Below are 12,861 nucleotides of genomic sequence, written 5' to 3'. Positions count from 1 at the left end.
AAAGCAGCATCTATAGTTGTTTTTTTGTATGTCATGTCAATAACCACAAGGTTACAAGTATAAAACTTTTACTGTGTTGCACTTTAGTCACATTTTACAGTGTTCGCTACATTCATTCTGTGGTAGCGTTGTTTTCTGCATTTTTCAATGCCAATCGCTGCACGCAATGGGTCTCATTCATGAAACATTCGTAAATATACGATTAAATATGCGAGTGATTTGCGCGTAAAGAAAACTCTTCTCCTGATTCACAAATACTTCGTAAACGTCAAATGTGATAGTGAAATGTGTGTGTGTGTTAATGAATTCCAATCAGTCGTAAATGGGATGCGCGTGCACGTTCATTCTCAATTACCATAAATCCCGCCTATTAAATCCGACTGACAACTATATATGGGCATCATATTATGACATGAATGCGAATGAAAAACAAAATTCTCAGATGCAGGAATTGAAGTTTTATTATCAGAAGTTCATTCAAAACGGCACATTTTATTTTCAAGCGTGCATAGTGGCGTATCGGGTCCTAAAAAAAAAGGAAGCTTGGCAGCATATTACAGATGCAGTTAATGGAGTTTCATCTGTTAATCGAACATTCCCAGAAGTGAGAAGAAAATGGTTCGACATTAAGCTTGAGAGCAAAAAACGAATTAGTTCACTTCGGAAAAACAGTATTCAAACTGGAAAAAGACCACCATCGCAGATGCTATTACTGGCTCTCATAATAAGAAAAACCGTATGTAATTACTATATATAATATTTTTTCAAAATGCTGTGCAAATATGTACCCGATTAAGGTGAATTAAAATGCAGCCTTATTAATGAGCAAAACGTTCGGGTGTTAAGCGCACTATTTACGCGTGGCTGGGAGCAGGTGTAGATTTCTTGTGTACCAACTAGGCTAACATTTGGAAAATACGAACATTTTAATGAATCCGAAAATTTACGCCAGAACCACTTTACACACGATTTACACAAAAATTCGTTCTGCTCGTGTTTCATGAATGAGGCCCAATGACTCCATGTTGCTTCAAGGTAGGGTTGGGGGATGTCCCCTAAATTGGCAGTTGACGACGTTTACAGTAAAACATCGCGATGGACGATGATATCGTCGTCGGGGGGGAGGGGGTGGTATGGCGGTATGTTGCACTGCACGTGAATGCGGTCCGGCGATTCGTTCCAGGAGCGGTGTAGATACAGCAGTGCAGAGATCGTTTGCACACCGAGTCTAATTTTAGTTTTAATTTAAAATGTTTGCGGTTTTAATATAAGTACATGGTTAAATATTCTAAAATATTAATATTAAATATTCGTCACGTTTCTGGCATAGACTACAGTATTTAAAATAGCATGCATATGCATTAGTTATATTCTCAATTTAATTTACAGAGCAATCCCTGCTAAGTTTAGAGAGTAAGATTAGTGTGTGTCTGGGTGGGGGGTCGTGGCATCACGATGGTGGCTCTGGATGATGGATGATATAGTCCATCAGCACAACCCTACTTGAAGCGCATCATTCTGTGCATGGGATGTGCATATTAGCCCTATAATACTTTTGGGTAAGGTTCAATGGGAATCACCCATGACCCCTCCCCTGTGGAAGATCTTCTATCATGGTGTAAGTACCGGTAATATCACAGTAACGGTATAAATCACATTAGTTATATTTAGCTAGAAACAGTGTCATTATACCAATTTTATCATTATACCAATATTATACCAATATCAGTTGTCAATAAAATGAGATTTTAACATCAGTTAATGCATTAGCTAACATTATCTCACAATGAGAAATCTATATTTTTACAGCATTATTTTTTGTTCTGTAAAGTTTTAGTGTATTTTCTATTTATGCAATAACATTTAATAATATTTAATAGGAATGCACCGATGTATCAGCCAATAATTGGTATCACCCGTTAAAAGCAAGTATTTTCAGTATTGGCCGATTGTTTAAAAAAAAACAGGTGATGATCATGCATACATGCGTAGTATACATCAGGGCTCGACATTAACGCTTGTCCGTTTTTTTACCCGGACAAGCGAATGACCGATTTACTTGTCCGAAAGACAAGCACAAGACAAGGCTTAATGTCAAGCCCTGATATATTATTGCTGATATCAAAAGAAGATTCAGTTGCATTGTGGTTGAAGTCAACAGCAGCCACTGAGCTGAACGGATGTGGCCTTACTTGTGTTTTCCATTCATTTCTAGTCCCACCACAGGACAGATGAACATGGCGAGGTTCATGTCTTCATAACAGTCCCCTTTAATGTTCCTCCTCTCGCCCTCCCAAGCAGAGTTATCAGTGAGATTCAGCTCCTTCACGTCCTGTGAAACACATCAGGGTTATTATAGTTAACCTGTTAATCTCTGATAGTGGATTTCCAGCTGATTTTGGCTGTATATTAAAAAGCTCCCCGTACCCTGCACGTGTAGTAAAATAAATATTATTGTATGTTGCCTGACCAACAAAAGGCGCTTTTGATTTTTTTTGTCCTGAATTCTGTCTCTGAAAGTGTATAACTATGTGCTCTAGCAAACTGCAGACTGTTCTGTTTGTTTCCAACATGTGGAAGAAATGTTGTATGCAATAGGGGTTGAACAGACTAATCGACTTTAAAGGTACAATATGTAGGATTTTTGTAATAAAATATTCTTTCACTTTCACAGTGTGATATTTCATCTTAAATTATCCCAAAAGTTCCCAAGGATTTGTAAATCCAGAGAAATTCCAGTTTTAATGGCTCGTCCCTTGTCATTGTCGGCTATCAATGACGTAATAATATCTGCGGTATCCTCGGTTTTCGCTTGTAGAAACCATAGATATATATACATAGAATCCTCAATAGCGTTGTTTCATTATGGTCGCTAATGAGGGATCTACGGTGTTTACAGTTGCAATCGAAATTATTCAACCCTCATTGGTTTATTTGCTAAATTTACAGACTTTCAGCTGTTTGGAATGAACAAATAAAAAAAAAAGTAATTGAAATAGCTCAACACAACAAATGTTTCAAGTGGTTTCCCCAAATTCAACTGAAAATGCAACTTTTAATGACTTCTGCAGTCTCAAAATTGTCCCTCACAACAGCACAAATCTGCAAAAAAGGTGTTGTCTCAAGCACATAGTAATTACCCAATACCTAAACTTAACTACTACCCTAATAACTATTAATAAGCAGTAATTGAGGCAAAAGTCATAGTTAATAGTTAGTTATACCCTAATCTAAAGTGTGACCAAAATTAAAATAGAAAATATATGTATAAAACCGGTAACACTTTACAATAAGGTTTCATTAGTTTGTAACTACATTAGTTAATGTGAACTAACAATGAAAAATACTTCTACAGCATTTATAAATCTTATCTAATGTTATTCTCAACATTAACTGATAGTTTTTTAAGATCAAAAGTTAGGCCTATCTGTTAACATTCACTAATGCACTGTGAACTAACATGAATATAATTTTTTTTATTAACTAACATTAACAAATGTTAATAAAAGCTGTACAAATATTTGACTCTTTATTAGTTCATGTTAGTTAACTAATGCTAACAAATGAGACCTTATTCGGCTTATTGTAAAGTTTTGTTTTTTTGTAAAACCTCATCATCAATGATACTATAATAACACTGAAACACACGTGTGGAGGCGTATCGCCCGATGAACAGCTTGTTTTCACAGCCCGTCATTGACAGCAGGATGATCATTTGTCAGTGTGTACCGACCTTGATGCCACGTATGTGCGTCACAACCTCAGTGTTCGGCCTCTCCGCTGATTTATCCAGCAAGTACTCAATGATCGCATCTTTATTATACAGTCTGGAGGGAGAAAAATTACACTGTAAGAAATTTACTGTAAAATTTACAATAACTTACTGGCAACTTCGGTTGCCAGTAAGACTGTAAAAATTTACAAGAGTCCTGTAAATCATTAACTACAACGATACTGTTAAACTTACAAGAGTCCTGTAAATCATTAACTACAACTATACTGTTAAACTTACAAGAGTTCTGTAAATCATTAACTACAACTGTACTGTAAAATTTACAGTCTTACTGGCAACCAAAATTGCCAGTAAGACTGTAAAAATGTACACAATTACTGTAAATCATTAACTACAATTGTACCGTAAAAACACAGCACACTGCTGTATATATATGTATTTCCTGTAAAATTGTCTTTACAGCTGTAACTCTAAAATTAGTCGAAATAATGTTTATGAATGCAAGAGAAATTACAAGAGCAACTATGAACTTACATGTACTGCTATACATTTTACAGTAGAGCATTTACTGTTGAATTTAATTCACTATCACAGCAGTGAAAAATCTCAACTGTAGTTAGTGTAAACATACGTTTGCTTTAAGTTTCAGCCTTTTTGTCAAATAAAACTCACAATAACAGGTTTTCGTAAATATAACAAATTTATTGTGCAATAATGTCTGTTTAACATAAGCACCAGATTCCAAAATATATTTGGAAAAACACAAATGGAGATTGCACATTAAATGAAAGGCTTTAGCCTTGGAAAGAACCACTGAGAACAGAAGCATTTAAAGGATTAGTTCATCTCAAAATGAATATTTCCTGATAATTTACTCACCCCAATGCCATCCAAGATGTTCATGTTTTTCTTTCTTCAGTGGAAAAGAAATTACGTTTTTTTAAGAAAACATTTCAGGATCTTTATCCACACAATGGATTTCAACCGCAAACCTAACCCTAACATGTTGAAGTCCAAATCAGTGCAGTTTCGAAGGGCTCTGAAGTGCTTCAAAGGGCTCTGCACGATCCCAGCTGAGGAATAGGGTCTTATACAGCGAAACGATCTGTCATTTTCTAAAATATATATATATAATATATATATATACTTTTTAACCACAGATGCCTGTCTTGTACCATCTCCGAGATGCGCTACAGCGTATTACTTTATCAAGTTGGAAAGGTCGCGAACATTTAAAAAGAAAATAATAAAATATTTTTCACCCTTCCCTACCTTTTTGAACCGGAGTACACAGACAAATAACTTAAACTGATAACGTGACCCGATGACGTGTCGCAGACCAGCACAAGATGAACAATTGTGGTTAAAAAGTATCTACTTTTTTTTTTTTTAAATAACCGATCGTTTCGCTGTATTCGATCGATCGCCCTATTCCTCAGCTGGGATCGTGAAGAGCCCTTTGAAGCACTTCAGAGCCCTTTGAAACTGCCCTGATTTGGACTTCAACATGTTAGGGTTAGGTTTGCGGTTGAAATCCATTGTGTGGAGAAAAATCCTGAAATGTTTTCCTCAAAAAACCTAATTTCTTTTCCACTGAAGAAAGAAAAACATGAGCATCTTGGATGGCATTGGGGTGAGTAAATTATCAGGAAATTTTCATTTTGAGGTGAACTAATCTTTTAAATATCAATTATAAAGGGCACACATCCCTAAAGTGTGACTGAACTTCAGTCATAAACAAAAGAAATGGTCTAAATTGTGCCTACCTTTAATTTGCCAAATCCATAAAAATGGCAAGAATACTTGAACCTCAATCATGAACTTCAGGTCAGAGTCTCTTGTATCAATTCCTTTGGAATACTTATGTTTAAATGACAAGCCATTCAAAGTCCATTGGCTTTCGTAACAGTGTGCATACATGTGTGTTCATTCCATGCATTTTCTTGTCTCGCTTTCCAGCAGCAACTTTTGATCCAGTTTCCGGGTTAATCCCCACAAGTCCTCTGTGGAAAAAAAAACACAACATCCAATTATCAAAAAAAAAAACAGTATACACTTAGACAAAATACATAATTTGTCAGACATCTCATAAATTACATTTAATGAAGGGTCATATTTAATTTTATCAGAAATTTAAATATAAAAATATTTAGCCTTCCATGTTTACAATAATCAAAATGTACAGATTATATCATTATACGGATTATGTGCAGAATTTTTAGATTGAGCCATATGCTGGGATTCCTCGTGTTTAGCATTTTAAAAAGTGCATTTTTAAAAATTTGGCTATAGAACATGTAAATCATGTGCACTAGGGCTGCACGATATTGAAAAAAAAAAAAATTCACATTGCGATATTTTCTTTTTCTGCGATATATATCGCGATATGAAAACAATTTCACCAGATGACTTTATTAGCTCTCTTTGGAAAGAATGAATCATCTGAATGACTGGGGTGATTTTGTAATGGAGTAAATCTGCATAGCAACTATTATAGTTAACTAATGTAGTTAACTAGAGTTTAATAAATGGAACCTTATTGTAAAGTGTTACCGATTTGCTATGTCTCGTGAGTTCAGTGTTGGACAGGTCAGTTGTTTTAACCATTCATTAAAGGGATAGTTCGGCCAAAAATGATATTTAAACCATGCATTACTCACCCTCAAGCCGTTCGAGATGCATATGTCAATCTTGTTTCAGACGAACACATTTTCAGTTATTTTAGAAAATGTCTTAGACCCTTCAGTGGATATAATGTGAAGCAATGGGGTCCACCTCCTTCAAGTCCCAAAATGTGCATATATCCTTCACAGAAGTAATCCATCCGGCTCCGGGGGGATAAACGAAGGCCTTATGAGGGTAATCCGTGCGGTTTTGTCGTAAAAATATACATATTTAAAACTTTATAAATAAAAATATCTGACTTCCGGCAACGATCGACGCGCGTCCACGGGTGATGGAAGTCGGCGTACGAGGTAGGACGTAGCGTCGTGACGTAGAACGAACGCGCCCGCGCAGCCAGAGAGCAGAGCAAAACATAACCCGTGAACGTGCGTCGATCGTTGCCGGAAGTCAGATATTTTCATTTATAAAGTTTTAAATATGTATATTTTTACGACAAAACCGCACGGATTACCCTCATAAGGCCTTCGTTTATCCCCCTGGAGCCGGATGGATTACTTCTGTGAAGGATATATGCACATTTTGGGACTTGAAGGAGGTGGACCCCATTGCTTCACATTATATCCACTGAAGGGTCTAAGACATTTTCTAAAATAACTGAAAATGTGTTCGTCTGAAACAAGATTGACATATGCATCTCGAACGGCTTGAGGGTGAGTAATGCATGGTTTAAATATCATTTTTGGCCGAACTATCCCTTTAAAGGAGAACTCCGGCGCAAAATGAACCTTTGGTCTAATTACACATTGTTACCTAGTCAAACGTTATCTGAGATTTGTTTTCATGATTATCGAATGTAAATAGTTTTATCTCTAAAAACAGTTTAGCCTATAAAGCTAGTATAACGCTAGTATATTGGGCATAGATCAATGACAAATAAAAATCGCTTGTTAATAACACTAACAAGGCTCAAAATAGCCCCACACTAACACGGTAGCATAATGAGGGTCCCTACCTTCAAACCGAAGCATTGAGAACTTTGTCAGTGTCCAGACAGTTTAATAAGAAGATATTTTAAACATACAGTCAACTTCGTGTATACAGGCAGGAGCCATCTTTGAAATACAGCCTTTACCAGTCGATCTACGAACGCCGATCCAAGTGCGCTGGTGAGATGTGAACGAGCTATAAGTTGTGATAAGGTGAGCGCGAACAGCAGGCTTGGATCGGCGTTCGTAGATTGACTGGTAAAGGCTGTATTTCAAAGATGGCTCCTGCCTGTATACGCGAAGTTGACTGTATGTTTAAAATATCTTCTTATTAAACTGTCTGGACACTGACAAAGTTCTCAATGCTTCGGTTTGAAGGTAGGGACCCTCATTATGCTACCGTGTTAGTGTGGGGCTATTTTGAGCCTTGTTAGTGGTATTAACAAGCGATTTTTATTTGTCATTGATCTATGCCCAATATACTAGCGTTATACTAGCTTTATAGGCTAAACTGTTTTTAGAGATAAAACTATTTACATTCGATAATCATGAAAACAAATCTCAGATAACGGTTGACTAGGTAACAATGTGTAATAAGACCAAAGGTTCATTTTGCGCCGGAGTTCTCCTTTAAAGTAAATCGGTTCAAAGGAGTCATTAGTTCGCGAATTGGAGGTGTAATTAAGCTGATCTCTCGCTCTCAGACACGACATCTGAAACTGGAGTTTCCATTGTCATAGAAGGCTCTATCAGATGGTTTACAGAGCACATTTTATGTGTCCGTGATACATGTGATGCAAATGTAGATCTCACCTTAAATGTCCTGCTGCAACCAAATGGGCACTGGATCTCCAGACCTGACTGAATATGGCTTATTAAATGAGACAAAAGCTGTGTTAGTGTCCCACATTGAACATCACAAAACTCTACATGGCATTTAAATGTTTTATCATCACACATCTGTGCCTGATGCTCTTTAGCAGACCGGTGATGTTCACTGTGATTTCTGTATATGTGCGACTTCAATGAAGAAAACTTAGTGAAAATATGTGGGCAATCAGGTACACCACATCTAAATCCTGATTTAGGCACATTTCTATGCAATTTCACATGCTGCACAAAACTCAGAATTGTACTGCTCTCATTATTACATAAGTGACAGATAAACATGTTCAACTGCAAAAATCTAAACTTCACAAGCTAATAAATGCACAGCAATAAAGCATGTGCACAGCAAATTTCAATGTACTTTCTATTTAGCAACTAAATTACAAATATGAATACCAAGCACCCTTACAAGTAATATTAACCAAATTAAATAAATAAAAACCACTTCATTACAGCATCTTAAATCGAACAAACACGGGCTATTAGCTAAAGGCTTGGCAGTCAAGTTAAACACTAGTTGCATAAAACCTACACAATTTAACTGCAATGTTTACAAGCTTAATGTTACATGTCTACTACCAACAACAACGTAAAATAATTTTATACCGAACACTTATCAAAAATTTAAAAGTAAAATGACAGGCCGTCCACACTTTCATGTTGAAGAAAATATAGCCAGCTAATCGTTTAGTTACTGGACTCACCAAGCACAATCATGAAATTGGACAAATAATCTAGATTATCCATTTTGCAACGTCACAAAATAAAAATAATAGTTAAAATATTGTGGATGTAACAGGATTTCACGTTTACACTAAAGCATGAATTACTGGCTACGCACCTCGTCTCACTCTCATTCGAGGTCCTCCTCTGGTAATCGTTGCGCGCATGAGGTGAGCGCGAAAATTGAGTGTCGATGATGCAGCGCGTGGAAAGTCCCAACTGCCAAGATGTCCACTGAAGATGACGATTGACGAAATGACATCACACGCACTGCGCTACGCCGATTTTGAAAGCCAACAGTTTTAAACTACTTTGATGTACGTTATATAATCAAATGTCAGAGTCTAAAAGGTGTAAACAATTCGCTAAAAACGCTGTATTTATTACTTTAGTGTTATTGATTTGTGAAGCTCATAACATTTTGCAACCTTTTTTTTCTTCTTTAAAAAAAACTATTTTAAAAATTACAAATGGTATGCATGATATCCAGTAGCATTTACTGCATAATCATGTTTCCAGAAGTCATAGGAACATGCAATAACAGTGGTCTATCACAGTATCTTATTGGACCTCTAAAATTCACACCAATACGCACGCGCCCACATGGCAAAATACAGCAAAATGGAAAAAATACTGTAAATTTTAAAATACAGTAGTCTATTGTAAATATTTACTGTAAAAACTACAGCAATTTTTTACAGTGTACTTTACTTAAAATTGCTTTACTATATTAACACTATAGTAACAGTGTATTGGCATAAATATTATAAGTGCATACTAAATAATGAAGAGTAATATTTCACACTGATTTAGGTGTCTGTGTCATAAATGAAATTCTGCAAAGAATGGATTTAAATATGGTAAAATATGCCAACCAGAGCTGAGAGTTATGCATTCTTATTGGTTGCTGAAAGACGCTTATTCAAAATAAAAATTCAAATCCTATTGAAAACTGTGGGGCTTTTTCGTGAGGATCCATCCATGGCTTGACCTGTGGTTACTCGGATCTTATTTCAGATACCACATTTAAGCAATGGTTGGTTTGTATGCAAGAATGATGGCAAATCTTTTATAACAGAGGTTATGTAAGGTAGAATGTCATTAGTGGTCAAAATAAATCCCAACAAGGTAATCATGACATTAAGCAGAGGTCGACTTGTATCGGGGTTTATTTTGCGGTAATGCCCATCGGATGATAATTCTGTTATGCATTGATCCTGCTTACTAATTGTACATATGAACATCGAACTGGCACAGTGAATTTTTACGAGGCCACATGATGTCAAAAACCTTAAAGGGGTCATTTAATGGTACATGCACTTTTACAAGTTGATTGTACTGAAATGTGTGTTGGCAGTGCCTGTACACAACCATCATAAAATGATAAAAATCCATCCAGTGGTTTTGTTTTAATCTCCTTATATGTTTTCCCCTGCCTCAAATCAAGCCGTTCGACCTTGTGACGCCACACGCTCGGAAGCCCCTCCCACAATTGTTGATTGACAGCATCGTTTCAACACAGACCCGCCCTCGCTCATGAGGGAGCTGTCAATCATAGTCTGCGCGGACCGGCGCGGTCATTGTTGATCTGCTGGAGCACTGTCTATGAGCAGAATGGGTCTAAGCGATTGTGGTGTTCTGTTCTTGGGTGTAATAACGAACACAGTCATTTTAATGTTCCTAAATCCGAACCGCTGAAGACGCAGTGGCTGAGTTTGTTTTCGAAGGGAATATTCCCCACGAGCAACGTCAATGCTCTCATGTTTGCGCGAATCATTTCTCACCAGACTGCTTTATAAACGAGGGTCAGTATAAAGCTGGTTTTGCTAAGAAGCAGCTCATGAATAAAGGATCGGTACCAGATATTCGTGTTCCTGCTGAACCTCTAGAACAACTGAAGTGAGTGTAACGTTTTATTAAACTTTATATTAATATTTATATTAATCTTTGCAAATCGCTAGCTGCACGCTTCACAATGAATGCGTCTAAGGTTTACACTTAGGGTACATTACGGCATGTTTTCTATGTATGATGTTCTCAATATAATTCATAATCCCACGTTTATACTGAACAACGCGTTATGGTTATTGTGTTACAAACGGTGTACCATAGACTGCAGTGTACACACACACAGAACAGAGGGGCGGAGTCAGCAAAGCTCATTATCATTTAAAGTCATATGCACTGAAACGGCGTGTTGAAAACAGAGCTGTTTTTGACCAGGTAAAACAAGTGTTTTCTTACAATACTAATGAGAATTTTTAATTAAAGTATATTACAAACTTTTAATTTAGACCCTAAAGAATCATACTAGCTTGTACAAAAATGGCATTATATGACCCCTTTAAACTAGAAAAACAACTATCAAACAAAAGTAAAACATGAAGATAAATGAATCGGTACCTGCCCAGCTCACAGGCGACTATAGGCCGCTTCAGCTTCTCCTGACTCAATGCACAGTATTTCCATTTGGCAGCGAGTTCTGCATTTTTATCGACCTGTAAAACACAAGTTCTGATGTATTAGCCATAATACTACTAGAAATTAAAGATGTCTGATTTATGAGGGGCACTAAATAAAAAATGACACTAACAACATAATTCAGAATGAGATTTACAAATATTAACGGCACTCACCAAAAAAAGCCTTAATACAGACTCTATAAATTAATGTTGTGAGCTAAAAAAAAAATTATCACGTTTACAATATTTCAATTCCAAATGTTATACAGTTACATAATTTGGTTACACTTCACATGACCTAACAATTAATACTTATACAGCACTTATTAATCTTAGTTCATGTTAATCACATTTTAAGATCAATAGTAGAACATTTATATTAAGAAACATTAACAAATGTGTATATATTCTGTACAAATATATTGCTCATTGTTAGTCAAATGCATTAACTTACGTTGACATAAAACATAGTAAAATGTTACTGATAATATTATACTTCAATATTAAAATATTTCACATTAAATATAATATTGTATTTGTGTGAATCTATTTTTGTGTAAAATGTTACATTTGTTTCCATACTCATAAACGACGGTATTTAAACTGTAATGTAAGAAATACCATTGTACTGTGGCAATATTAATGCCTATGCTATGCCATGATACTGACTTTCAACGTTACCATAATATAAACATCACTTACAAAAAAATGATACGATTGTGTATTTAAAAATACTAGTATAGTATGTCTGTTGTATGTATGTATACATTCTACAGAAGCTTCAGAAAATATAAGAGTTTAAAGTCAACTCACTATAGGCAAGTCGTGCTACAAAGCTAACTTACATGCTAATATCATGAGGTTTATTGACAAATAATCGAGCGTTTAAAGCAAGTTTTTTACCTTTTCAACCTTTTTCGGTCCTTTAACTAGTTCGTGTCTTTTGGGAATGGTTCCGCCGTCGCATCCCATGTTGAAAACACGATTTAAACGGTTTTACTGAGAGAGCTATATGGCTAAAGCTAAAAGAGTAAAACTGTAAACAACCGAGGAGCGTCAGCTGTGAGTTTTCGTTTGTTTTTAAGACACCGCCGCCTAGAGGGCGATTTAAACAGTGCACTTCAGTTACATGTTGATCTCAACACACACCACTTGATGGCGCTCGAGGGTCGAGATCAAATCACATGGCGGGAAAGGTAATGACGAAGGCGATCTTTGAGTTCAGAAATATAATGATTGCCTTTAATATAATGTCATTCAGCTGGCATAAAGAATAAAAATAGGGTTCATATCTGTGTGCAACAAAGAGTTTAATGACTAGGCTACATTTATGAGCTTAAAAAAGAAAAATAGGCCTAATAGACTGATAGCACACATACATCGGAGAGACGTCTATTTTTTTAATCTAGAAGATTTATTTTTTAGTGTTTGCTCATCTGCGATA

The 12,861-nt window shown here is 36.1% G+C and overlaps 1 protein-coding gene across 1 annotated transcript in view; it reads right to left on the bottom strand.

The window, feature by feature from the left end:
• rtf2 (replication termination factor 2) overlaps nt 1–12,471 on the bottom strand; it is a 45,161-nt gene extending 32,690 nt beyond the window's left edge. Inside the window, exons 1-4 of the mRNA XM_056270602.1 lie at nt 12,321–12,471; nt 11,359–11,453; nt 3,734–3,827; nt 2,193–2,332 (exon numbers count right to left, since the gene is read on the bottom strand). Coding sequence (XP_056126577.1) covers nt 2,193–2,332; nt 3,734–3,827; nt 11,359–11,453; nt 12,321–12,389 — 398 coding nt within the window. The 5' untranslated portion in view covers nt 12,390–12,471. The remainder of the gene's footprint in view (nt 1–2,192; nt 2,333–3,733; nt 3,828–11,358; nt 11,454–12,320) is intronic.
• Between the last annotated feature and the right edge of the window lie 390 nt (nt 12,472–12,861).

Source organism: Rhinichthys klamathensis, unplaced genomic scaffold (assembly GCF_029890125.1).
Source record: "Rhinichthys klamathensis goyatoka isolate OS25496 unplaced genomic scaffold, OSU_Roscu_1.1 h1tg000303l_1, whole genome shotgun sequence".
Lineage (NCBI taxonomy): Eukaryota > Metazoa > Chordata > Actinopteri > Cypriniformes > Leuciscidae > Rhinichthys > Rhinichthys klamathensis.
This window is presented reverse-complemented; position numbering and strand designations above follow the sequence as displayed.